Raw genomic sequence first — 26859 nt, 5'->3', positions numbered from 1 at the left:
TGAAACAACCATGATGAGCTATGAGATGAGTGATGAATAGTGCGAAGCTACTCGGAAGCTAGGTGATTCGTGATTGATCAAGAAATCCAGCGTGAGGGCTGAATGTAGCTTCATTGGAATTCACTCATATTGTCACGCACGGACCATGTGTTCACGAGCAGACCATCAATAAAGCACGACCACAGAACATGTTGCTATCACGAGACATGAAATTGAAGATGGTAAATAGGACACTCAAACATTCTGCGCAAATTGTCTGGCTCTCGGGATATGCCTGGAGACCGCACGCTAGAAAGCATACAAAGTAAGCTGAAACTCAATCGCTCGTTGCAGCTCGGGCCCGCTTGACTACCTAAGTACTGCTTCCTTTTGGCAGAGGCCAGATCTACGAAGCTTCTCAGCTGACAGGATAACGCGCTCTTAAAAGCCTAGTCAGCCTTGCTTGCACGCGTTTCCTTGAATCTGATCCTAGCCAAGGATCCGACTCTCCCGAGGTTAGTAGGGTGGACTTTGTGTCTGCATTGACGCTTTCCACGTTTCGAAGCTCCTTTAAAAGAAGAGAGCTCATGATGGAGAACAGAGAACATGAATGAATCACAGTCCACTGCTGTCCTATGAGGATGAATGATGGCGCAGTAGCGTGGTTGCACCTCATTCATAGAAAACCTTAACAAGTCTCTAGCCTACATTAACATAAAAACATGCAAAGTAGAGGATCTGACGTCAACGTGAGCTCTAGGGCACTTACTCTTTTTCTTAGATGAAGTGGTTGCGAGGTACTGGAGATGTCTCGTGTGAGCGTGAATGGTGGACCCAGACGCACGGACGCTTGTGTTAGCGCGACATTGCCCCAAGTGACAGCATGGAACAAGTCAACCGCAACATGGCTGCACCAAATGATTCCGACGCGTCGCTGGCGGCCGAGTTGAAGCAGACGTCCGCTCAATCGCCTTCGACCCCCACCGCGGCAGCATTGGCTAAGCAGCCTCCGCCCGAGACGAAAGAGAGCTTATGGCTGCGCCGCCTGTCCATCCTCTCCTTTTGGGTGGTCGTGGTGTTTCTGGGCCTACCAATATGGCTGAAGACAACGGCCATCTACAGGGCAGAGCTGCCACTGCAGGACATGACGGACTGGGCTGAGGGCAAGGTAGAACCCTCCAAAGTATAGCACCCTGTCAACAACATAGCTGACACCGCGGCAGGTCTGTAAGCCAGTCTTCCCTCTGCGCATCGCTGTAGAGGCCCCGATCCCTTCCACGGATGCGCAACATCTCCTCCGTACGACGCAACATGCTCTCGACGATATCAACGACTTCTCTGCCCACCACCTCCGACTGATGCTCGCCGATTCTCCCTCGCAGCAAAACGCCTCGCAACAAGTCATTGTCGATGGAACAAGCATCCAGAGCGATGACAAGGACGTGGCCCTGGTCATCCGACTGATACCTGTCGAGACGGGCACAACGCCACGGTCGCAGCTGCAGCCATATTCCCCAACGCTAGACGTGTACTACTCGCCAAACCAGATTCCATCGCAGTCGTCGACTGGCTCGAGTCTCGCTACATTCCTTGCTCAGGAACTACACAACATATTTGGGGAAGAGCAGGCGCAGTTGGCGCACGTCTTGTCGGTAACTTCTGGTGCACATGCTGCCAAAGTGAAGGCGCTTTCTCCAGAAATGTCCGCAGAGCTTCAGCGCCAGTCCACGCGCGCCCTGAAGTATGCTCCAACATACCACCTGACGTTCTCCTTGTTCAGTCCCTCCTACGCACCTTCGCAGTGGGACATCGAGACTGCTCTCCAGACGTACATGAGCCCCCTTCTTGACGCCTTCTCCGCCATCAGCAACTTCACCGTCGATACGCAAGTACAGCTCTACGCAACATTCGCTCCGTCGGTCCGCCAGCCGGAATACGATGAAGCTACAAAGGCATGGACTCTCCGCAAGGAAGACCTTAGTGGGTTCGTGAACGCGGCTGAGTGGCCCCTCAGTCCCAGCATTGGCGAGGGGCCGACCGTCAACTTCATTCTGTATGTACCGGATCACACGCAGTCTCCACTTGTGGTCAGGGAGAATGCAGGGAACAGCTGGTTAATTCCGCAATGGGGTGGTGTACACATACTAAACTTGGAGGGCGAGGCAGACACGCCGGCTGCTTTGACTGCTGAAATGCTCGCACCAGCGATGCACACATTCTCAAATCAGCTCATCTCGTTGTTCGGTCTGCCGCAGAGTCCGGCATCTTTGCCACTTCGCATCTCGACCCTTGAACGCGTCCGAGCTGCATCCCTTATCTTCTCAGCATCTTCCACATTGGGAGCCTTAGCTCAAGTGTACCAGAAGCTTCCTTCTATCCCAGTACCCGATAACGTTGCCCAGTCTACGCAAGAGACGATTGCACATTTACAGCAAGCCTGCGACTTCCTTCGAGATGGCCGTTTCGCAAGCGCTCTGGAACATGCCCGTGCTGCAGAGGTGGAGGCCGAAAAAGCTTTCTTCGAGCGCTCAATGGTCGGACAGGTCTACTTCCCTGACGAGCACAAGGTCGCTGTGTACCTACCCCTACTAGGGCCAGTTGCCGTCCCACTGATCATGGCTGCTTTGAAGGAGCTGAAAGCGGTACTAAAGCGAGGCTGAAGGCCGCATCGCTTGTCTTATTCCTAATACGCCCTGTGGATTCCACAGATCTTGGTACCCAAATCCCACCGGGTCAAATCAATCGCTGACGAATGTCACATGTTTTGAAGTATGTTCCGAGGGAACCAGAATGCCATCCAGAGAGAGACATGAAGTCGCTTCATGAGTCCTGTTTTGTAGTAAAACAGTAAGCTCACGTTGAAGGCACGCTATATTAGTTCGTCGGATGTGCACTGCTGTACGAATGACCCGAATGATGCCCCGCTGCGGGGTAGCGTAGGGTGGAGCGAGCAACCTCTACCATCACTGGTTATGCGACTCATAGGTTCAATATCAACAAGCCCACGTCTCAAATGTTCGCCCTGCTCGGTTATCTCGTGTCCGGTACCTTTCATTGGTCTTCCCTATCCGTATGGCCCCTGAACGTGCTCGGGCGGTGGCTTACGTCGACCACAACTAGTTACATACCTCCACTACTGATGTCTAGATTCGGCGTAGTATGTGTGATGCTGGAGGCGGGACATTGATACCCTCGGTACATAGCGCAACTTCTATAAGACCGATCTGTTTGACGATAAAACTCCTGTATACAACCACAGAACAGTTCTCACCATGCCTCTTTCCACTAAAGCTATCGAAGATATCAAGAGCACACTAGATGGTTTCATTGGAGATGGCTCACCGGGTCTCGCTTTCCACGCTATCGACAAATCGGGCAAAACACTTGTCGAGCATGCTTCAGGTATGCTGGGTGTAGACTCCAAGGAGCCTATGAACACTCAGACTACCACCTTTTGGATTGCTTCTTGCACAAAACTGGTCACTGCAATTGCTGTGCTGCAGCTTGTCGAACAGGGCAAGGTACCGTTGGATGACGCTGAATTCGTCAAGAAAACCGTGCCGGAATTATCAGAGAAGAAGGTCTATGCAGATGGTGTCAATGGTGTTGAGCAAGAGAAGGGAATCACGGTACGAATGCTACTAAGCCATACCGCAGGATTCGGATACCGATTCGCGGATCCGAGGCTCGTAGCGGATGGCATCGAAGGGAGCAGTGGAGACAAACGCGACATTCTCGACGCGAAGCTGGTAAACCAGCCGGGCAGTATGTGGGAATACGGCGTAAGTTGCATCTACATCCTTCGTCCCGTCCCAGGTATTGACAAAATTGCAGGTCAACATGGACTGGGCCGGTATCGTTCTCGAACGCGTCACGGGGCAAACACTAGGAGAATACTTTCAAGAGTACGTCTTCACGCCCGTAGGCATTGCCGCAGAAGGCGCAACCATGTTCCCTTCCAAGGAAGCGCAAAAGAATTTGGCACACATGCACCAACGCGAGACCGACGGCACCCTCAAAGAACGCGAGCACCTCTACAACGGCCCTCTGTCTTGCCCCAAAGAGAGTCAAAAAGAATTCCTCCAGTCCGGCGGCGCGGGACTCTGGTCAAGACCAAGCGAATACGTCAAGATCCTCGCTGCTCTACTGAACGACGGAACGAGTCCACAGACCCAGAAGCGCATCCTTAAGAAGGAGACAGTCGACCTCATGTGGGAGAACCAAATCCCCTCCCAGCCCGACTTTGCACGTGCCAACGTCCCACCAGCGAACCCTTTGCTCGTCAACCAAGCAGCAGATATGTATCCCCAGCCCGGAAACCCTCCTCAGGGATGGGGCTTTGGCGGTTTCATCACAATCGAGCCGGGTCAGTCTGGTCGCGGGGCTAATACGCTGTGGTGGATGGGCTTGTGTAACTGCTTCTGGTGGGTGGACAGGGAGAAGGGGGTTGCGGGTATGCTGGCCTCGCAGGTGCTTCCGAATGGAGATCCTAAGGTCATCCCGGCATGGTTCATGGCCGAGAAGGGGGTTTATGATGGGTTGTAGTAAGAAGCTCGATGGGTACGATGCATAAGGCCTCTTTGATTGGCGGTGTCACGTAGCAAAGCGCGCAAACAGAGGCCGTTGGTCTAAAGGCAGGTGATGGGAAGCAACCGCACTAGAAAAAGAACTCATAATGCCTCCATGTACAGCAGCTTCATTGTCTGCGCGCGCGTTTGCTTGTCAAATGGATACTTGAAGATATAAAGCAAATATCCCCCAAGACGCGAGCAAGAAGAAATATCTATCTCTACTACAAGACGCCAAATTTCTCCACTTCCACCACTCCGACTATCTACTCGTCATCCCAATCCTCAATCTACATTCTACAAGTCAGCAAGCCTCACTCACTACATTTACACAACATCACAATAATCCTCTCCCGCATCCTATCCATCACCCTCCGCTTCGCGCAATTCGTCTGCGCAGCCGTAGTCCTAGTCCTGACATCCATCCTGCTCCACCAAATCCGCCACATGGACGCCAGTGACTGCCACGGCCGCCTCATCTACAGCGTCATGATAGCCGGCATATCGGTCGTCGCATCTCTCCTCTGGCTCTTTCCCACCACGTCTCACATCGTCAATTTTGTCGGCGATCTTATCTTTTGCGGCGCTTGGGTCGCTGCCTTTGGCTTGCTGCAGGATTATTATAGGAATGGTATGGATTGTGGTAGTAACTGGGCGTGGAATCAGATGATGGTTAGGAATGGGATGTGCAGTAGGTGGAATGCGGCTCAGGCGTTTGCGTTTCTGAGCGCGGTGTTTTGGTTCGTAAGTTTTAGTTCGGGGGTGTTGGTCTGGAGGAGGGGTGGTGGCAAGCGGGGAGGTGTGGGTAGGGTGTGATGATGTGCATGGTAGCTTTGCGATGGATGGTTCGCAAGCTGCTTTTTCTTGCGAGACCTGCGACTGCAATACGTGCTTTGCACATTTGGTTGCTGCATCGTTGTGCGGCTTGGAATCTTGAGGAAGCCGCGGACGGGACCTCGGAACGCGCTGTCGCCTTAGACCAGGCCTGGTATAGTAAGAATCATCATCAACACCGACTGAATTTACGCCTTGTAAACCCTAACATACAACTCTCGTCGCCGTGCAAGTCCGAGCTCTAAATCTGCGCTACATACATGCCCTGCCATCTCGTCTCTGATTCGTTGCTGGTCATCAGGCGTCCAAGGGGTCCGTAGATCCTGCGAAATTCTCCACCCGTCTAGGCTGCCAGCGTCCCCGTTCGGCAAGTTCTTACTTGATTCCTCGGGAAGCGGGATTTCGCACGACGTTTGCCCTAGAGCTGGATCATCAGGCCCCATGGAAGCCTGGAATGTTGTATATGGCTAATGCACTGCACAGGCAGCATGCTGTCTAGGTCCGGCGCCGTCAAATCTAGGTACATGGCGCTTATTGTATAAAGATACTCCATCGTCCGCTCTTTTTGCTCACATCTTCACGGCCGATATTGCATCACATCGCGAAATACTTGCACCATGTTATCACCACTCACTATCGGTCTTGGCTTGCTACCACTGCTCAGCGCAGCGTATCTCGAGGAGCCTCCAACTACTGCGGCTCCAGACACCGTCGCAGACTGCTCATGGTGGCATGTCGCCGCAGAGACCGACACATGCACCAGTATAGGTGCATACTGGGGACTCACAGATGCGCAGTTGACGGAATATGTACGACACGAACGCCACAACACTCTACGCATATACTAACGCCTGAAACAGAACCCAAGTCTGGCTGATGGCTGCAAAGTCGTCCCGAATAACTCTTACTGTATTGAGAGGAACTTGGGCAAGCCTGTACCATCATCTGCCACCAGCACCCTTGTGACTGTAACCAGCACCAGCCAGACGCCTACGCCTACTCCCACGACGCCTTTGGAGATCTGTGAGGAAGAAGCCGGTAGTTACGCGAGATACTGCCCACGTTGTCTTTACCGCTGCGAGAACGCGACACAGAACATGGCACAGTGCTTCTACAGTACTTTCTTCACTATTAATGGCGTTCAGAGTCAATGCTGGCAGCATGGAGGCAACGATTGTGCGAACCAGGCGGCGGCCGTCGTTTGTCCAGACCAATAGGCCATGTCGCGGCCAAGCAATTATCGAAAGAGATGGACTAGACCTTCGACAGACATGGTACTGGGTACATGGTTGAAAGTATTGAAGGGCAGAGCCGAGAACGCACGATCTCGGTCAGATCTAACGGAGATTTGGAGCCAAGATCTGATGTTTTTTCTCGTCATCTTCATGGGTCGTTGCACAGGCGGTATCCTGCGCACAAGCATATATCAGCACGGCGAACGAGTTTCAGAAGACAATATACATGACATCCCCGATTTAGCGGCGGTTGAGAACGGATGAGTTATACAACCTTGGAAGTCCATTGCGGTAATGAGTGACGATGACGGCGATGTCATCGCCGCCAAAATTGACGACTTGCCCACCTCTTCGCATTCGCGATCGCAGTTTTAGCTCCTAGATTTTGATACATCTGATACCGTCAATCAGCATCGAGGACATCCGCTAACATGCACTAGTACCATGACGCAATGGCTAAACACCAGCGCGCCAAGCTGTATATGTTTATTCACGTATACTCGATGTCACCTCGCCTAAACACAATGCTTGCACATTTGCATCAACCGGCATGCAAATAAAGATACGCGATGTGCTTCCCCGCAATCGCCATACTATCCCCCGATGCACGATCTCGCATTTGACTCCCGAGGAGCTCATCCGGCACCTGATTAGCGAGCTTAACCACCGGCCAAGACAAAGTCGACCCACGACATATTAAGCTGAAGCACCCATTGGCAGCTAGCGCACGATCGCATACTAGAAAGAGCATGTGTGACCTGTTCACCCCGGATTCATCTATAGCAAACGGCCCAACTAGAGCCTCATCCCCGACGTAATAGGCCCGATAGAATATATCAAGCCCACATTTACTGGTGGTTGGCGCGATGGTTTTATCCCTTTGCAATCAAAATGGTTGCAGACGAGAGTGTGCGGTGAGCAGCCAAGAAGTGATGGAGGACGAATGCAAGGGCTTTTTAGTGTGATGGGGACGTGTCAGCACGATAGGGACGTCTTGGTATAATGTGGACGTTTTAGTGTAATAGGGACGTTTCTTGGTATATAAAATGCCTTGGGCTTGACTCAGTTACCTACATCGCCATCAGCTCGTTCTGCGTCTTCCTCGATTCTTTCGCTTCCATCCACCATGAAGTACTCGTTCACTCTCGCCGTTGCGGCTTTGTGCGTTGAAAGCAGTATCGCAACACCGCTTAACCTAGAAGCCAGACAGGTTACCAACACCACTTCTACTCCAAAGACTCTACTGACATCTGCTCAGCAAGGCAGCGGCGCAGGCCCTTACGCTCCGGGCACTTACAAGACCGAAAGCTCTCTCCAAGGCCACACAATCTACTACCCAACCAAGAACACCGGCTCCGAGAAGCTCCCTGTGCTCGTCTGGGGCAACGGTGCATGCAGCACCGACGGCCGCTCGAACTCGGCTCTCTTGCAGAACATTGCCAGTTACGGTTTCCTGGCTATCGCTGAGGGTGGTCCCAACGGCGGCGGTACCTCCAATGCTCAAACCATGAGACAGGCCATTGACTGGGTCACCCAGAACGCCGGCAAAGGAAACTATGCCAACGTTGATGCGAGCAAGATCATGGCCGCAGGCTTCTCATGCGGTGGCGTCGAAGCCATCGACAACATCTGGGACAGCCGTGTCGACACCATCGGAATCATCAGCTCAGGTTTGCTGACAAATTACACTGCGGCCAGTAACTGGAGGAAGCCAGTGCTTTTTGTATTGGGCGGTTCAGGCGACATCGCTTACGGAAACGTAAGTTCTCCTTACCTACTCCATTCTGTTGCGTGCAAGATGAGCTAACAAGGATTCTAGGGCGAGCGTGACTACAAGAACATGCCTGCTGGTGTTCCGACCTGGAAGGGAAACATTCCCGTCGGCCACGGCGGTACACTCGGCGATGCTAATGGCGGCCGTTTTGGCAAGGCGATCCTTAACTGGATGCTGTGGACTATGAAGGGAAACACACAGGCGGCATCTTACTTTACCAGTGGTTACCAGGCTGATGGATATCAAGTTGAGTCTAAGAGCTTGAACTCGTTGAAGCCGTTCTGAGTGCTGGAACGCGAAGGCGTAGTCGTGGAGAATTTTATGAGAGAGACCATACCTAGGTATAGGATGCCAATTATCCCTATTCGAAGTTATCATATTCGAGCAAAAAACCAGTGTTATGAACATGCACTTTCCATAATCAAGCTCTTCGACGTTGTCAGCGCTCAACGGCACCAAATTCGCATCCCCACACCCCACTAACCCCTCCGCGTTAGAGCTCCCGTCAGCATTCACCCACCCCACCATGGATACCCCAACAACATCATCGTCTCATCCCAGTACCGTAACACGACACACCTCCCCACCCCATCTCAACACCACCTCCCCACCCAACATGTCCACCCCCCTCGCCACAGTAGCCATCCTCTCAATCGGGCAAATGGGCCTCGGCATCGCCGCACTCCTCACCTCGCACAACTACCGCATAACTTCCAACATCAGCGGCCGCAGCGCCGCCACAAAAGTGCGCGCGGAATCCGCTGGCATACACCTCTACGCCACAGACGAGGAGCTTGTTGCAGACGCAGATTACATACTGAGTATCGTGCCGCCACGTGACGCTGTGGCGACGGCGAAACGCGTGGTGTCTGCGCTGCAATCGGAGAGATGTGAGAGGGACAGGAGAGAGAAGGGGAAGGGCGCGGTGTGGTATTTGGATCTGAATGCTATTAGTCCGGGCACAGTGAGGGGGGTAGCGGGACTGTTTGAGCAGAATGAGAAAGATGTTGTGTTTGTAGACGGGGGCATTATCGGTGGCCCACCAGCGCCGCCGCCGTCACAGACAGAACAGAGTGCTTGGACAAGACCCGGTATCCCCCTATCGGGACCTCATCCCCTGGACTCTGCACCCGTTTCCGGTGCCCATCTAGCTGAAGTACTCAACACGCGGTATCTCGGTGGGGAAGTCGGGACAGCGTCTGGGCTGAAATGCTGTTTCGCAGCGCTGTCAAAGGGGTTTACGGCGTTGGCGCTGCAATCTTTCTCGTCAGCGGAGTCGCTGGGCGTGCTGGATCCGTTGCGTGAGTATCTTGATGTGTATAATCCTGGTGCGAGACAGAAGGCGGAAAAGAGTGTGGTGGGGTGTACGGGGAAGGCTTATCGGTGGGTGGAGGAGATGGTGCAAATTGGCGAGTGTTTTCGAACGGAAGGTGGGACGGCGGGTGAGGCGAGTGTGTTTAGGGAGATTGCCGGTGTATTTAATGGGTTGGCTGATGTTGTGGAGAGGAATAGCAAGGAGGAGATGGGGAGTGTGGAGGGCGTTGTTGGAGCGTTGTTGAGGGATCAGAGGGATAAGAAGAGTTAGTGGAAGCGAAAGTCTGCTGTTCTGGTGGTATGCACATGCGGTCTTTTTGCATGGGCGCGCATGGTCAAATTAGGCCTGGTCATTAGACGTATTCAGATTGGAATTCCATACCCCCGCGCTATGCTACCTAACAGAATCATGGTCATCAATTTAGCACAAATCATGCCCTGCGAGCATTACGGCCATCACCATACGCCAATGTGCGTCCCATATCCATTACCGTACTCGATCCTGCCGCACTACTACCGCTGACGCCCCTCTTGTGCCCAGCCTCCATACTGCTTCTGCCCTCAACCAACGCCCTTCGTCCATCGACGCTCTGTCCAACGAGCCTACCACTGAATTGGTGCCAGCAATTGGGCGCTTGGAGGATATACTTTTCCATCGCAATCCTGAATCTGTTCCTGTAATCACGCGGCGACGTGATGGTAGGCTTGTTCTTGCCGCGATCCTTGATCCAACTCTCTAGCTTCTTGTCCCAGGTGTAGGTGCGAATGCAGTCGATAATGCCTACGATGATCTCGCGTTGTGTGTCGTCAAAGCCTGCCATGAGAGAGTAGTCCATAACGTTGTTCTGTGATAGGAAAAGCGTATCGTTGAACACACTTGCTTTGAGCAACTTCTTGGTGTGCTCACGGACGAAGATCGGTGTCTCAGAGTAGATGATGTCAACAAGATTCTCGTCTAGAAGAACTTCATCTCGTTCGCCAGTGGCTTGGATCTTGCGATTGCGCATACTGCCCTTGAGATCGTAGCGGCGATTCGGTTCGCGATCGTAGAATAGGTTCTCCATAACAAGCATGTACCAGTCAAAGTCACGACCGGTGGGTGTCTTGATCTGGACTTGGAAAAGGCCAAACATCTTAGCGATGACGCTGGGTAGCGATTTGAAGAGATTCTGGTGCGTAAAGGCAAAGTAGTTGGGGCCGAACTTGAAGAATGCTTGAACTTCGACTGGAGAGAGTGACTTCAGGACAAAACGGTCGTCGAGGGTCTTCAAAAAGATTGACTTGGACTTCCCGCCCTTGGAATCCCATTTCGAACAGCGGGAGAGGGACTCCACGAAGCGTTCTGCCACACCGCATTTGCGGCGGAGTGCGTCGAAAGATTGGGCGTAGAAAATCTTGCAGTGCGCCTTTACCCCACGATTGGTGAAACTGTAGCGGATGTTGTGGTTTTCTTCATGCAGCAGATTTCGTTCGACTGACTCTTCAAACGTTTCCATAACGCCATCACTTGAAGTAAAATCGCGGAAGGTCTGTCGTTTGGCAACATAATCTGGACACGACAGCGCCAATGCAATAATGGAACTGGGTTCGTCTTCCCGGATGATGATATCCGAGTTCTCCCAGACGTGCTCGATCTGTGAGAATGGATACTCAAGCGGTGTCCATCCACTTGCTGATCGCTCGGACCAGAAACTGGTAAGAATCTTGAGTAATGTGTTCTTCTCGTGTTTGGGGAGCTCAAGAGAGTTTTCCAGCTGCGAGTCACTTAGACTCAGAAGTTGAGAGCCCGCGAGGCTCTCCGGTAGAGGAATATCTTCTGGCGTCGTCTCCGTATCACTGATGTCGTTCTCGGGATCTGATGGAAAGTGGCTTGGAGATTTGGGTGACTCATCGCTGCTGGGAAGTTGGGCCATTTCATCATGAGGGTGTCGCCTCTCAACCGGTGACTGAGATGCTGTTGTGTCACCTGTGTGCTCTGTAAAGGTGCTGTCGCCAAGTGTACTGTTGTCTAGACTCGCCCGAGGAGGAGTTGGAGTACGCAGATCTTCATCAGAATCCTCATTCTCTTGTACAGCGTCATGAACATTCTTGTACACCTCGACCACCGGTTTAGAGGAGGCAAGTGGGAACGCGCGCACTTGCCTAGCTCGATCATTACGTCTCTCGCGCATACGCTGGTTCTGAAATTCTCGTGACAGCTGTTCGAAATGCTGCGCAATCTTCGATACCTTGTTTTGGCTCTTGTAAGGTATAGATCGGGGTATGCGAGATGAGGACTTGGATTGCTTTGGGGTAGACAGCCCTAGCCCAAGTCGCTCTGTCATACGCTCAAAAGCCTTTGTAGAGTCGTTGGAGTTCGGCTTCGGACTAGTGGGCCCATTGTTGGAGACAGATGAGCCTGGGAAAGGGCCGATATGTTTAGCAATATTTCCAGGCTGAGATTGTGTTCTCACAAGTGCTGTTGGCCGGGCCGGCGTCTCACGTCGACCGGGCTCGACCAGCCGCGGAATTTTGCTTTCAGCTGTGATGTTCGAAGCTGACGGTAATGGTGATGGGCTACTCGGCATGTTCTCAATCGCTTCAGCAAGCGACTTATCAATCGGATTTACCCTCGGAAGACTGGTAGGTGTAGGCGACCCTTCGTCGTACTTGTTAGGATCAGAAGCAACAGTTGGTGTCTTGGTGAGTTCTTCATTGCCGACTGCAGGTGTCTCAGGATAGTTGGAGGGCACTGCAAGATCCAGGTGACGGACGTCTTCTCGCTCAAGTGCCTCCCGCGGGGTCTGGATTGGCAAATCTGAACTAGGCTTGGTCAGAGGGGGCGTGGTGGGTCCAGACGTCTGTTCTCCCCCATCCGCAGGCTGATCGCTAGTCGAACTCTCTTCTTTGACAACGGAGCTCAACATGTCGCGGGCCATTTCTGGTGACAGATTAGATGGCCTCGGCGATAACGCAATCGACTCATCCTTCTCATCGATGTACGAATCGTCCGCACCTGATTCCCCGCCCTCGTCCACAGATGCCAAAGAGCTCGTAGACTCATCCCGCTCCAAGAATCTCTTCAGTTGCATGTTCGCATACCTCCTAATATCTCGCTCGGACGGGAAGAACTGCTGCTCAAACTCCAGAAAAGTCACATCCCAGGCGATTGCCTTTTCCTGAATGGCGCGAATGGCGCGATTCATGGGGATGATCTCGTAGTATTTGGAGTTCATGTACTTGTCTTGGAGTTTGGATTTCAGCCACTCGTGTTCCTCGTTCGCGCGTTTTAGAAGTATCTCAACTTCCTTGCGGCAAACATCCACCTTCTCTGGAATGACATCTTCGACATGTATCCCCTGGATACGAGCGCGAAGCGAGTCCATGAAGCAGTCCAACTTCTCCTCGATCATCGAATATTGGCTATTCTTCAACCTTAGGTCGCTATCCACTTTCCAGGTCACATTCGGCTTGGGAGCGATGACCTCGTACATCGGTACGGGGTCATACTGGATACGTAGAGCAACATTGCTGTAGCCGAAGTAGCGAACGTGGTCCTTGTGAATGTCATGGGGACATATACCCGCTCGTGGATGCAGTTTAGTACTCCAGAAAGTCAACTCTAGGTATTTGGCGAAAGAGTATCTCCAACTCCACTCCGACATGGGAAAAGCTTGCGTTTCCTGGCCACATATTCGGCAACAGCTCCACATGAGAATGGTTTGATACATGCCTTTCAGCTTCGGTGGGTGCTTCTGGACAATGACCGTCATCTGACCTTCTCCATGCACGTATTGCCGAGAGTGATCGAGCATTCTCCGGTCGCAATTGCCCACTTCACAAGCAACACTGGCTGAAGTGCACAAGTCCTCCACGTATTGGCCCAATGTGCAGTCTGGCGTGAAGCCATCGTCGTAATCATGTTCTTGGTAAAAGCCAAGCGCGATGATTTCTGGTCCAATGCAGGGAGTTGAGGTTACAGTATTGACAACACTGTAGAGTACGGCAATCTTCTGGTGGTTGAACGGGTCGTAAAGATCCGTGTTACCCGAAAGATACTGCTCCCACTGTCGCTTCTGTGTCAGGTACTGATTCAATGCCTTGTCGTATTCTGATGCATGCACTGCAGATAAGAATTCCCGAACTTGCTTTGAAGCCTTCTCCACCACGGTGTGGACCATCTCGGGCTGTACGAGTTCGAACTTCTGGCCAATTTCACCGGGCTTTTCGTCACTTTCATCAGCAGTGTACTGGTTCTTTAGCTTCTTCAGATGGCCAAGCTTTGCTTCGTACTGGCGGGCCTGTTCGAGCAGATAAGGTTGCATGAATTTGACGAATGGCGAAGAAGAAAGGATCTTTGTTCGGTGGTTTTCGACCATGTCGCTATAGTAAGAGGGTGCAGCATCGCTAGATCGCAGGTCGTTCCCATCATGCAACGCGTTAGTAGGCTGAGAAGCGGTATCGTCTCCACCGCTTTGAGTTCGTGAGCCGTCTTGATCTTGGCGGTCCAAGGCGAGAGTACCAGTAATGGATGCTGTTGGTGTATCTATGAATTCGTCGCGCATCAGGCAAGTCTCGAGCCGAAGATTGTACACGACATACGTCATGAACTCAGTAACGCGTTTCAGCCTGACCAGGTTATGACTCTCGGCACCTCGTAGAACAATTGTGCAGCCTAGTTCTTTCTGGCACCCAGACAGAAAGATGTAGGTTTTCCTTGCATTCTTGTGCACGTAGGTCTTGACATCAAACCTGCCGCAAGACCCAAGATGGGTTGGGTCTATGGCCAACTTGTCGACGGATGAGATCATTTTCGAATTTGTGCATCGCGCGACAGCGTTCAGTACTGTAGGCTTGACGTTGTAGACTACGGCAATTCCCTCTTTCTCCAGGAATTCGAGTGCCAAGCCAGACACATTACGTTGTACGAGCAGGACGTGAGGTTGGAGAGCTGCGATACGACTTACGAGGTTACGAAGGTATTCCCGCTCCTGAGCGATGACGGGCTCAAGGCTCATGAAGTGTGTTTGGTGTCGCGCATACTCAATAGCGAAAGTGATGATGGCGATTCTTGGGTTGGGTATATTGCGCGGCATACTCCGCAGGGCAACGTTCTTGGTAAAGACCACTCCCGATACGTATGCGGTGTCCTTTGGCTTACCACCCGGGATCTTTTTCAACTTGATGTAGTTCCTCACGTCGATGTCATCTCCTCTATCTACATCAGGATTGACGTCATCTGTACACTGTCGTAAGATCGGGATCAAGGCCTTTTCCCAACTGGACGCGTGCGGTACTCCAGCGTCGTTTAACATCTGTATCAGGAGCTTTCGTGCATGATCTAGACTGGCCTTGTTGAGTTCGACCTTGGGTGTCATACCCTGCATTGATGCGCTACGGGTGATTCTCCCTCCGGGTGGTGTTGGTGAAGGAGACGGCTGGAGTTGTGGTGTTCCCGGTCCGCTACCGCCGTAGCCGGTATAAGGTCTTAGCAGGGTGTTGCTTTTCGATCGCCTTGGGGAGGCTCGGTGAGTTATGCTGCTTACGCTCAGATTCCTTCGTCGAGATGGTCGATTTCCGTTGCGACTTGTGATGCTAATATTATCTGCATCTCGAGCATGGCCCGCGCCTATGACACTCCTATCACCAGCCCTTGACTTTCCTTTTCTCATGGCTGCCAACAGACCACCTAAACCACCTCTTTCATGATCCAAATTCGCGCCAGCCGCAGGATCTTCTCTCAGAGTCGCGAAGATGCTGGCGTGATCTTCTTCGCTCGAGCCCTCGTCCGACATGAAGGGAGCAAGATCTGGGTCGATTATGTTATCATGGTGGAAGGCCGACAGGCTTGGTTGACTGCGTGAGTTATCGTGATATTGATGGAAGGGCGCGCGATCGTCATGCTTGACATTGCGCATGTGTTGGTGTTTGGAAGGGTGTCGTTTGTGGCTCGACGAACGGGGTCTCCCGCCCAGAGACCGCAGAGATCGCGAAGAGCTCGGACGAGTCAAAGTTTGAGGACCAAGTTCTATGACATGTGACCGGCGTTTCTTTTCACTGCCCACCTTCCGAGACATGGGGATGCTGATGGTCGGTGTTCCGATCTTTGTATGATCACTCTCAACATGATCAGCCTCGTCGTCGTCCGAGTACTGAGTCCTGTCCCCGTTGTCGCAAAGAGAGGCTTGGTCGCCATCATCAGTGTAGTCGGAAGAGTCATCGTCATGGCCGTATATGATACCCTCACATGGTTTGCATACCTTCAGGTTGCTTTGCTGTCCAAATATCTTACCTGACACAATAGACGTGCACTTGGAATCGAAGATTTGCCCACATGTACGGCAGTGATGCTTACGTCTGAAAGTAGTGAAAGCATCACCGCAGCTGAAACAAGCTTTAGCATTTTCGTCTCGCATCCAGAACTCGCGGTCTAGGATCTTTCTTCGCATTTGAGTGAAAGTGCTTCTTGACATGTTGTGTACCGCAGGCGCAGCCTGGGCTTGTCGCTGAATCTCTTCGATAGGAGCAACAGCAGGAGTGCGTATCGTGGAAGTTGTGATAATAGAACTCAACCCGTCAGAAGAAGAGGCCCTAGAAGGCCGGTAGCCTGGGAGGTGTGAAGGACCGACATGGAGCATGGGGGGACGCTGCGGCTCCGGTGCGTGTATGGTAGTTTGGGAGCTAGCGGTGTTGTTGCGACCGAGTTGAATCCTCTCCGGGGACTTCTCAGGCTGTTCCCTTGGCTTGTTAGGCGCAGAGCGGGTGGGTTGATACTGGCTGTCGGCGCGGGAGCTGACCCTGCTCAGACTTTCGCGCGGGGTGTCTGACCCGGCCTTGAAAGTGGCGCTATCACCCGCTTGACCTTCGCCTTTCACGAGCACCATATCATCGTCATCGGTATCGTCACTTTCCTGACCTGCCAGGTCAAAGTCGCCCTTCTGTCTCCTAGTAACGTTGTCCCGGTTTGGAGCGAAGCGCGGGGAATCTAGCCTTTGGGCTCCTAGCGCAGGATCTCTAGGCGTGTTGCTTCTTGGTAAGTCGACGGTGGAGGTGCTTTGGCTCCTAGAGTGTGGGCCCATAGGGCTCAGAATCGAGGATTCGTCGTGTTTTGCTGTATGCCCTGTGTCGACGCTCGGGGTCATTGAGTTCCGGGACCGCGCAGTACCGAGGGAAGCCTTGGACGCATTCATGGACGTCTTACTGGAGAGCGTAGTACTAGATATGTTGGAGTCGCGGGAGGGAGGCAGGGCGTCAGGGAAGTTGGCTGTTGCTGGAGATTGCATGCGCGACGACGGCCTAGAGGTGACAACGGGTGAAGACACGGAAGTCCCCCCTGGGCTTCGAGTGACAGCCGCTGACTTGGAGGCCGGCGAAGTCCCGCTCCTGCCATCTTGTGACTGTTCTCTGACGCCTCCTACAGAAGCTCGCAGGCGACTGTACAGCCCACTGAAGCCACCCTGTACCAAGTCTATGCCCTTGGGCTCACCAACTGAGCTCGGGGCCGGTGGCACGGTGAAGTCGTCGAAGGTGGTGAGCGTGTCGGAGCGTGATGCCTGGGCATGCATTTGGTAGAGCGAAGGCGGCTGCAGCGAGCCCCGCCGCGAGTCTCTGGACATGGCTGCCGTCAAAAGAATTGCAGTCTGCGGGTGCAGTAGGAAGTATCGAGTGTGTCCAGACGGATCGGCGTCCGACAGTGGCCTGTGGTGAACAGCATCAGGCTTCAGGTGGGATCATGCCTAGGTAGTCTGGCGGACAGCGAGGTGGAGTCGAGGATGGCGGATGATTCGTTACACGTGTGTTGCTTCGGATTCATGGGAATGAGGAAGAAGATTCCAGGCGCCGACAGTAGTCAGCTACGACGGTACTGGCACCTGGAGCATCACGAGGTGCATACAGCTAGCTAGGCATGCAGGAAACGCGGCGGGCCATGACGCGCAGCCGCCAAGGAATTCCGCTCGCTGTTCCGCCCCCACGTCCCTCGGCATGAATTCATGCCCTCCAGCCACGAGATGCAGCCGCCGTGAATGGTGGTCCAAGATCAAACGCGCCTGGCTGGACGAGTGAAGCATCAGCTGCTATTCTCAGTTGGACAGGACTCTATTATGTTCTCTTCACGAGTCCCCACACGGCTTGTTGTTCCTCCTCCCCGCACATCTCGCCGGGACCAGAACGCGTCGCGTCTCCCACTGGCGCCGCGACATCCCATTGCATGGCCCTCCGCCTCAGCGCCTGGCTTGAAGAAACGTTCGAGTCCCAGCTGCTGCTAGGCAACCAGTGGCTCCAGGACACATTTGAGAAGAAGCGGTCTGGGGTTAAAGCCCAATTGCACAGGCAGTGGGACGTGTACCACGATAACGGCTCGTCTCTGGATATCATCAACTACGTCCACTCTGACCGCAACAGCGCACTGCTGGTACTCAAGGCAGGTGATACTGCGCCCATCGCCGCTGCTACATCTAACATCACTTCTACCAGGTCGCGCCTCTTACACTTACCGACGGCCAAGTCCAGATCCTCTCCCAATTCACGCCTGACTGCGCTCGGAACTTCCTGCAGGCATTCCCCGCGCTATCGCACCTGTCCATCGGCACCGCAGTAGCCGTCCGCACTTTCACTATCCGCCTCACCCCGTACGGCCCGCCGAGCGAAAGACTGCGCTTGATACTAGATCGGATCGATTGGCTGGGCGATAACCGCGAACGGGTACGGAATCTGACGCGAGAGATTCTGAGGCCACTGCATGCTTGCGATCAGACTGGTGTTTTGCTAGAGCAGCTGCGCCATATCCGCGAGCAAGAGGACCTCCGATGCTTGGCATCTGGTGCTGAGGAAACGGACGTAGAAGCACTTAACGACGCTACGGCGGATAACATGGGCTCAGATGGGAACATGCCGCATGGCAACGAGCTCCAATCACAGACGATGGGCACTCAGCTGCCATTTGGAACACAACTGCCTCTCCCATCCCGTCCTCATGCAGGCAACGAGGAGCCACAGGTCATAGGAGTGAACCGGCTCGAGCCAGTCCTAGGCGGTAACACCCAGCGAAAAGAGATACGGCCAGGTGCTGCTAACACCGACTACGAGAAACAACAGTCACTGCTAGGTCTTCTCGGCAAATTATCCAATCCAAACGCCCGCAAACCCGGGGCGCCCTCTGCGAACGGTTTCGTACAGTCAGCTTTCGGTAAGCAGCAAAGTGACGATACGCCAACTGCAGATGAATCTCTCGAACCACCGCCAGATGCATTGCAACGACAGTCAATGTTCGTACCAGAAGCTGGGAACGAAGGTCCCGCATCGTCTGTGTCCAACCATGGGAGAAAGAGGGTCAAAAGGGTCCACGAGGTATCGCCCGAACCTGCAAAAGCTGCCGAAGACGTTCGAACCGAGGATCAAACCACTGAGCAAAGCCTGATCGAGGATAACAATGACACAATGCCTCCGTGCTCTTGGATGGCAGATTTGATCTTCAATAGCGAGACACTAAAGGTACCGAAAATCCAACAGCACTGTCTGGGCAGGGAAACCAGTTGGCTAAAACCTCAACCGGGGGTTCAGCCTTTCCAGGCTGGAAACATGCCGCAATCAATACTCATGGCTTGTCATCGGATGGCTGACGAGAGAGCTGGCGCTGAAACTGACGATGAATCGGACCCAGATCCGTCTGCAGAGACTGTCGATCCATCGCCCGAGTCTCTGCCCCAAAAGACGCAAGATGATGAACCTGCCTTTACCAAAAACGATAGATCTGCGAGGACAAAAGATGATGAGCCCGTGACTACTCAAGACGACAGTGATGCCGATAGCGAGATGACCTGGGACACGTCCCCGGAGCCTCCACCACGTCCAGCAAGAGTCCATCAAGAACTTCCTCCTGACTCAAGCATCGAGAAGCCCGCATCTCATTTAGAACATGATTCTGCGTCACAGCCAATGCCCACCAGCAAGCAGTCACAAAATCGTTCTCTCGTCGAGATTTCAGATGACGACGAGCCAACTGGTCCATCATCCTCGCCACCCGTTCCAGCTGCACCCGCAGATTCTGACGATGAGATGAACATGGAAGAATCCGTTCCACAAGCCTTGGGCGAAGATCTTACACGGCACAGAACAGAGACATCGGCAATCGGAAAGGCTCCAAAGTCTGATCCCTTGCGGTCGCCTGTAGTTGTTCAGGTCAAAGAAACTCCGTATGGAAAAGGCAAGAATGCCCCAGGCGCCCAAAGCTCAAGCGGCGAGCCAAAACAACAATCATCTACATCGATAGTCCATAGTACATACGATACGCCTAGTCTCTCTGATCTTGCCGAGCTTGGGGTTATGCAAAGTTCAGGCGACAAGCACAAGGGAGTTGTGGTGCCTAGCAGTGTACCCCAAGGCCCCAACGGCGATGACGCTGGAGACATAGAGATGCTAGACCATATCCCAGACGCACAAGATCTCAATGGCGAGACGGCTGCTGCACAGCGATCGCAACACAGGCTAGATCAAGGGACGAAGTCCACATCTTTCTCCCATGCAACGACCAAATCTACGCATCTATCGCCGGAAAACCGTGGCGTACAGTCATCACCGGCAGTACCTCACCTCGCTTCACAATCCACCAAGCGCAAGCTCATTAGTTCGCCGACCAAGAGCAAACGTCGACAATCTAAGAGACGCGAAATCAAGATTGTCGGGTTTGGAGACGAGGCTCCGTCTGCGATCGACCCAGTGGCTGCGTTACTCAAAGAACGAGACGATTCTCTACGCAGATGGCGGGAGCAACGTAATTCTAGCACCAGCTTTGACAGTCGACCTGAGACTACGAGCAGATTTGCCACGGAAGATTCAGACGCAATGGATATTGACGGTGCTGTCAAAGTGGAGAAAAAGGAGCCATCGCCCAGCATGTCCCCTCGGCATCAGGATCTATATGACGAACCGAGTCCTAGACAAGTAAAGCCCGCTGCAAACCCAGCTTCCCAGCCGCCCACAACACATACTCAGTCACAAGGCCGCTCCCGTGATAATCGACCTCGTGGTCCCGTTCCGATACCTATGCAACCTCTACCAGCATCTTCAAAGCAAGTAGATCAGGATGATGTTCAAACCGTCTTCCAGTCCTTCAAATCCGCCTATCCACAATATGATGGCGATGAGAAGCACTTTCGAAATCAATGCACGCAGATGTATCAACTGGAACAGGAAGACAAGATGGTACCAAAATGGCAGTGGGACGACTTCATCATACGTAACAGGACAGACTACAGACAGTACGCCATGGACTGTATTGGTCAAGGAGAAGATCCGGAGCCATACCATCGCTTCTACAAGAACGACATCCGCGATACCTTGTACAAAGAGGGCATTATCAAGAACACGAAGACGCTGGAAAGGGCACTGGAGGAGCTTAGCGGTGGTCCACCTGCAAGAACAGCCGAGTCTAGACAGGAAGTCCAATCTGTCCCGAAGCCAAAACCAGTAAGGAAGTCATTGCCAGGTTCCTTCAACCAGCCCAAGAAACCCACACATGACCACATCAACAACGCTCACTCCCGTCCACGCCAATCCCTTCTCACAAACCCGCGTCCTCACGCCCAAAGCCCTCTCCGGCCCAGTTCACCCTCATCCGGATCTTCATCACGACCCCAACCCCGCCCATCGAATCCAACAAAACGCGTACCCTCTACAACCCGGCCTCCACACCGGCCTTCCAACAACTCCCCCTCCAACACCACCGATCCAACCAACCCAGCCCCCACCACCACAAGCACCGGCGACAAATACCGCGACTTCGTCTTCGCCATGCAACGCAGCGCCTCATGGACCGGCAGCACTGAAGTGAGTTCCACGCCCAAGGCTAAGAAGTGACACAAGAACAATGGGCTAAGGTATGTGTGTTTCCTTTTAGGTCGATCCAAAGAAACCGTGGCCGCAGAGTCTGGCCGGTAGACCGAGTGTGGCTGATGCGCCGAGGAGCAAGGTTGATGTGCTGGATTGGGGGGATGTGTTGGGGAAGATGGGGTGGAGGGGTGGGAAGTGAGGGGATTGGAAATGGTTCGGGATGGCTTACATAGATGGATGATATGTGTGTTTGGATATCCTGGCTTCTTATTTTGTTAGAGAGAGACCTGAAGACGGTGCCATGGGACGTTGAGGCATTACTAGCGAAATTTGAGAAATTATAATTAGCGACCATGAGGTTGCGAGCAATCTGTCAAATTCATACGGAGCATTCCTTTGTGATACAATCGCTGAGAACCATGCATGTCATCGTTGGATTACCAATATCATTGCAAGAGGGTATATACTCCCCGCCTCGTCCATATCCGACCTAACAGCCAGTGAAACCCCATCAAACGCCTTGTTACCATCCCATTTCGTACACATACCATACATATGCTAACACACACGCCAGCCCTAAGCTCCCGACGCCGACATCCTCCACCTCCTCACGCCCTGCAACCCACTGACACCCACAGTAACCACCAGAAGCAGCGCATTGAACCCAGCCATCATGTAGAACGGCGCACCAGGTCCAGTACTATCGAATAACGCACCACCCGCTTTAGTCAGAAGCAAGATACCAAAGCCACCCAGCAGACTGTACGTGCCCGCTATCGAGCCTTTGATGTGGTTATGCGATGATGTCCGCCTTGACGCGGAGGCCGAGCGGGAAGATTGTATGTGTTCTGGAAGCAAAGGAGCGTTTTCGTCCAGAGGGGTGATGGGCGCGCTGTGTGGTGGTGTGGCGCCTGCAGATGGATGCGACGTTGTTCCAATGGATGCGGAAGCCGAGTTGTGGAGATCTGTCGCGGAGCCATGTTCGTCGTTGTTGATGCCACGGCCGAGGAGGGCGAGGGAGCAAACGATGGCGCCGATCTGACTGATGCCTAGTAAAGCTACGATGAAGAAGATCGCGCCAGTGCCGTCGTCGCTCTTGTAGTCTGGGCTCGTGAGCGATCCGAAGGCTGAGTATCCTGCAATGCCAGATACAGCTGCTACTAGCAAGGGGATATTGTATCGTGGGAATCGACCGGAAAGGTAGCCGAAGAGAGGTGCGGACATGAGTGCTATGAGCTGGCTGATGCCTGTTAACATCGCTGCAAGTTTGTAGGCTTCGGGACATGCGACTTTGATGTCTGAGGGAATGTTGGAATCAACTTTGCAGCGACCAGTTTGTAGAAAGTAGTGGTTCGTGAAGAGAGGGATGAAGAGCGATATAGCAACTGAAGATGCGCGCGCGACGAATCCTCCGACGTAGCCGAGTCCGATGTTTGGGGAGGTGAAGCCGAGACGGACACTTTCCAGGAAGAGACCAGGGTATGATAGTACGACGTCGCGCGTCAGATGAGAGTCTACGTCTTTGTAGTCACCTCTGCTGGTAAGGCGCTTCCAGCCTTTCGCTTCTTCACCAGGTAGTTGGCGCAAGCCGAAGAAACAGCCTAGTGCCACAAGAAAAGCGATGGCCCCTACGACATAGAACGCGTCTGCTACAGCTGTCGCGGGACGCTCGCCGGCATTTTGAAACTGTGTTGGCAGAGGTAGGAAGACGAACAGTGCGACTAGAGCGCCGCAGCCTGTGAACATGCCCACCAAACCAGCAAGCTGTGACGTAGATGCGCCCGAACTCTTCTTCGCAGGTATGTCTTGTGTATGATCTTCCGGAGAGTTGGAGCGGAAACGCGCGGGCGTAATCGTGAGTTCGGACGATATCGAAGCGGCTGGCGCATGCGACCTGCCACGGCTACGCGTCGGCGATCGCGGATCAGGTTTGACTTCCTTGACGAGAGTCATCGAGGGCAAAATCGCCGTCACCATAGTCGCGCTGTTCAGATGTCAGCCTCAATAGCCTGTGCAAACATCCCAACTTCTCAAAACTTACGTCGCACTTCCACCCAGACTGAACAGCACCCTCGCAAGCAACAGCTCCGGATACACATTCCGCGCCTGTACAAGGACCCATAGCGCAACACCCACAATACTGTATCCCATAACCGCAACACTCCTCACACCCACGCGGTCGCTCAGTAGTCCCCACGCTGGACACGCAACAAGCGCAACCAGCTCATCCACGAACCCCAGCGTGCCGACCGCATCACCAACATTGCGCGACTGGCCGATACGCTGTGTGATGACAAAGGAAATAGAGCTATTGAGGAAGACGAGGAAGCTTATGCTGAAGAGCGCCACGCCGAAGAGGTACGATGCGATCTGCGTGCGCGTGGCGGTGAATTGGAGGCCGAACATGATTGCGCGATTCGTGCTCGCGGTGAGCTGAGCAGGGCTATCGTGGGCGCATTGAGATGTCGTGTGGTGTTTGTGGAAGGGCGATGTCGCGTTGCGGCCGTTCGGTCCGAAGATGCGTGATGTCAGAGCTGTGGCTGGAGGGTGTGGCGGCAGACTGGTCTCATCACGTGTGCAGCGTCTCACCCAGAACGTGTCCGCACTCAGCCCAACGCCATCCAGGCCGTGATGGTCAGCGACGAAAGAGCCAGGTCTAGAGTAAGCTGCAACGTGCTTTACGCATTCGCCCGATGTATGCCAACATGTGTCAGTTATCAAGTGAGGGTCTTCTTACTCCATGGACCAACTCATGCAAGCCGTGCCATTATAGATTACTTTTCGTATTGGGTATTGAAGCTCTAAGTAAAGGAGACATGTGGTATATACTAAGGAAAGCTGGTAAAGGATGTCCAGATCATAACAACGTAGCGACAGCGATAGCATCGCCTTCCCCCCAGCCACGCGGGAGCAAACTATAGCTCAACCGCACCTGGGAGGCCAAAATCCCTCCAAACGAATCATTATTGTCGCCTTTATATACCCATGATCGGCGCTGCAGGGTCAGCACCGGGTCCCCGCACAAGGGTGAATAAGCCTGCATCTGCAGGGCTTGCAAATCACGAACAGCGTGTCTCAAACTTTGGCCCAGCCCAAAGGCATATCACGTCCCTGGTTTGCACCCCAGTATCCCCTCGCTTCGGGATAGTCACCTTTTTCGACGCCTTCCCTGAAGAGGTCGCGGACCGTGTCTATTCGCACCGTGTCGCGAGGCTTGAGATCAAATTTGAAGGGAATAGGCTTCGCGATGAGCAGGATGGAGTAATCGAGCGTGGGGTCTTCGGGCTTTTTGGTGATGTCGCCCCATTCCAGAGGCTGACTGGTCAGCTCAGCGGGCTTTGATTTCTCTAGTGTTGCGTCGTTCGTTGGTTTAGATCCAGGGTATGTGAACTTCGCAAGGATCTTTTCTGTCATGGTTGGCTCAGTTGTGTTGAGACTTGTGTTGAGCTCCTCATCCGAGGTGGCGGCCTTCTCATTCATGCCAATCGTATGTTCCGCCCTCATGGGACTCATGGCCGGCATGATGATGGGATCACCTGATGACTTCTTGATGTCGAACAACCACGCAATAGCGCCGATGCCAATCAGTAGATCCTCATCTGCCACAGCTTGCCCTGTGCAAGTCCTCCGGCCGTACCCGAACTGTGTCGAGTTGATTATAGTTGGATACTGAGAAAGAGGTTCTTGATAGGTGGGGTACTCTGGTTTGATCCATCGAAGAGGGTTGAAGGTTTCTGGATCCGGGTATAGATCAGGGTCGCGGGAGATGGCCCTAAGGAAGCATGTCAGAATAGTTTACACCAATCAGGATACAAGTGAACTTACCACTCCAAAGGATGAATGGTACTGCCCTTGGGAATGTGATAGCCATTGTACTCATCATCCTGAATCAAATAGTGGGGAATGCCAGTGGGGACTGGTGGGCGCCATCGAATGCACTCGCGAATGATGGCTCGCAAGAAAGGAAGATTGGGTCTATCCTCTGAACGTGGCATCCGGTCTCCACAGACACGATCGAGTTCCTCATGTAACATCGGCAAGAACTGTGGATAGTGTGTCATAGCCAGACAAAACGTCTGCATTGGAGCGGCGATAGTAAGAGCTCCAGCGATACCGTGCATGCCAACAGCATATGCGCCTTCGGTATCGGATTTGAATCCCCATTTGCTACGACCATCCAGGAAGGTTTTCATCCAAGATGGGGCTGCTTGTCCAGACTGCACATCGTTCACGACTTGTTCTTGCATGGTCTGGAACCATGTTCGCTCAGTGGTTGCGCGTCGCCTCTCCCAAGCCTTGGGTGGAGAGAGCCAGTCCGGCAGTGACATGAGGAATGGAAGCTTGTTGCTCAGAGAGCCAGTGGGCGAGACACCAATGAGAAGTTCGCGTGCGCGTTGCTTCAGCTCGTCACTACCTTCGCTGTGGCCCCAGGCCAGTCGACAGGTGACGCGAGAGATGAACGACTCAAGGATGTTGTTGTATTGATCAGGTGCGTCCAGTAGCTCGGTCAACATGCGTGTTGATTCCATTTCAGGGTATCGATGGAACGCAGCCTTTTCCGATTCACGCATGATGATGTTCGCAAACTTTCGTTGACGAGTATGGCCCTCTGGAAAGCGTTAGACACTGTTTTATGAGGCGTTTATGAATGTGAGTTACCATTTCGACTGAGAAGCGGAAGATATTGCGCGCTTGAACGGTTGTCGTCGATCAAAGAGGGAATATGCGGTCGATCGGAGTAGATGGCCGCTTTCTTCGAAAGCAAGTCCTTTGCAATCTGATCGCTAGATATCCAGACATGGTTATGACCAGCCAGGTCGCATTGATATATCGGGCCATATTGCTTGCCCCAATCCGCGAACTTGATGAAACCGTTCTTCTCAGGCACCTCAGGTACTGAGCCGAGGATGGGGTAGCCTATCATATATTGGTTAGTCAAGTTACTTCTATGATCATCAAGGTCCAGCAGTAGACCTTCGCCTATGCGATGTGACGGAGAAATAAGATCCATACCTTTGGGTCCTGGTAGAGGCTTTAGGCCTGTCGGTATTCTATGACGACGAGATGAATCCCAGTACCTGTAGAGTGCATATGCACCAAGAACAGCTACCGCTAGTAATATTGAAGGAAGCCCCATAATGGCAAACGGTCCGTAGGAAAAGAAATCACACCCAGCGTGACGAGGACCAAGAAGTTGGGTTACGAAAGATGTGCAGCCTTAAGAAGAGATGCGGGTGCATGAGGCACTACATATAGCACCTGTAAGTTCCATGGCAGGAGGGTCACTGCCTGAGCATGTAAGCCTACTCCTGTGGATAGTTTCGACTACCGATATTCCGTGCGCAGC

The 26859-nt window shown here is 53.1% G+C and overlaps 8 protein-coding genes across 8 annotated transcripts; 5 read left to right on the top strand and 3 right to left on the bottom strand.

The window, feature by feature from the left end:
• Window positions 1-883: 883 nt before the first annotated feature.
• On the top strand, window positions 884-2639 carry J4E90_006480 (uncharacterized protein; the record flags this gene model as incomplete). Its single annotated transcript, XM_051436025.1, has 2 exons — window positions 884-1147; window positions 1203-2639. 2 exons carry the CDS (start codon window positions 884-886, stop codon window positions 2637-2639), a joined length of 1701 nt encoding a protein of 566 aa, XP_051289819.1.
• A 612-nt stretch (window positions 2640-3251) lies between these two features.
• J4E90_006479 (uncharacterized protein) lies at window positions 3252-4524 on the top strand (the record flags this gene model as incomplete). The annotated part of the gene is made up of 2 exons (XM_051436024.1): window positions 3252-3761; window positions 3814-4524. The coding sequence occupies 2 exons, from the start codon at window positions 3252-3254 to the stop codon at window positions 4522-4524; spliced, it is 1221 nt and encodes a 406-aa protein (XP_051289818.1).
• Window positions 4525-7742: 3218 nt separating this feature from the next.
• J4E90_006478 (uncharacterized protein) lies at window positions 7743-8675 on the top strand (the record flags this gene model as incomplete). Its single annotated transcript, XM_051436023.1, has 3 exons — window positions 7743-7826; window positions 7875-8375; window positions 8436-8675. The coding sequence occupies 3 exons, from the start codon at window positions 7743-7745 to the stop codon at window positions 8673-8675; spliced, it is 825 nt and encodes a 274-aa protein (XP_051289817.1).
• A 331-nt stretch (window positions 8676-9006) lies between these two features.
• On the top strand, window positions 9007-9975 carry J4E90_006477 (uncharacterized protein; the record flags this gene model as incomplete). The annotated part of the gene is made up of 1 exon (XM_051436022.1): window positions 9007-9975. One exon carries the CDS (start codon window positions 9007-9009, stop codon window positions 9973-9975), a length of 969 nt encoding a protein of 322 aa, XP_051289816.1.
• A 160-nt stretch (window positions 9976-10135) lies between these two features.
• On the bottom strand, window positions 10136-17299 carry J4E90_006476 (uncharacterized protein; the record flags this gene model as incomplete). Its single annotated transcript, XM_051436021.1, has 1 exon — window positions 10136-17299. One exon carries the CDS (start codon window positions 17297-17299, stop codon window positions 10136-10138), a length of 7164 nt encoding a protein of 2387 aa, XP_051289815.1.
• Window positions 17300-17892: 593 nt separating this feature from the next.
• J4E90_006475 (uncharacterized protein) lies at window positions 17893-21539 on the top strand (the record flags this gene model as incomplete). Its single annotated transcript, XM_051436020.1, has 2 exons — window positions 17893-18096; window positions 18159-21539. The coding sequence occupies 2 exons, from the start codon at window positions 17893-17895 to the stop codon at window positions 21537-21539; spliced, it is 3585 nt and encodes a 1194-aa protein (XP_051289814.1).
• A 549-nt stretch (window positions 21540-22088) lies between these two features.
• On the bottom strand, window positions 22089-23918 carry J4E90_006474 (uncharacterized protein; the record flags this gene model as incomplete). Its single annotated transcript, XM_051436019.1, has 2 exons — window positions 22089-23496; window positions 23554-23918. The coding sequence occupies 2 exons, from the start codon at window positions 23916-23918 to the stop codon at window positions 22089-22091; spliced, it is 1773 nt and encodes a 590-aa protein (XP_051289813.1).
• A 669-nt stretch (window positions 23919-24587) lies between these two features.
• On the bottom strand, window positions 24588-26436 carry J4E90_006473 (uncharacterized protein; the record flags this gene model as incomplete). Its single annotated transcript, XM_051436018.1, has 3 exons — window positions 24588-25284; window positions 25338-26121; window positions 26172-26436. The coding sequence occupies 3 exons, from the start codon at window positions 26434-26436 to the stop codon at window positions 24588-24590; spliced, it is 1746 nt and encodes a 581-aa protein (XP_051289812.1).
• Between the last annotated feature and the right edge of the window lie 423 nt (window positions 26437-26859).

This window comes from Alternaria incomplexa (genome assembly GCF_024043165.1).
Source record: "Alternaria incomplexa strain BMP 0042 chromosome Unknown scaffold_9, whole genome shotgun sequence".
Lineage (NCBI taxonomy): Eukaryota > Fungi > Ascomycota > Dothideomycetes > Pleosporales > Pleosporaceae > Alternaria > Alternaria incomplexa.
The sequence above is the reverse complement of the archived record's forward strand: the minus strand, read 5'-3'. Positions and strand labels throughout refer to the sequence as shown.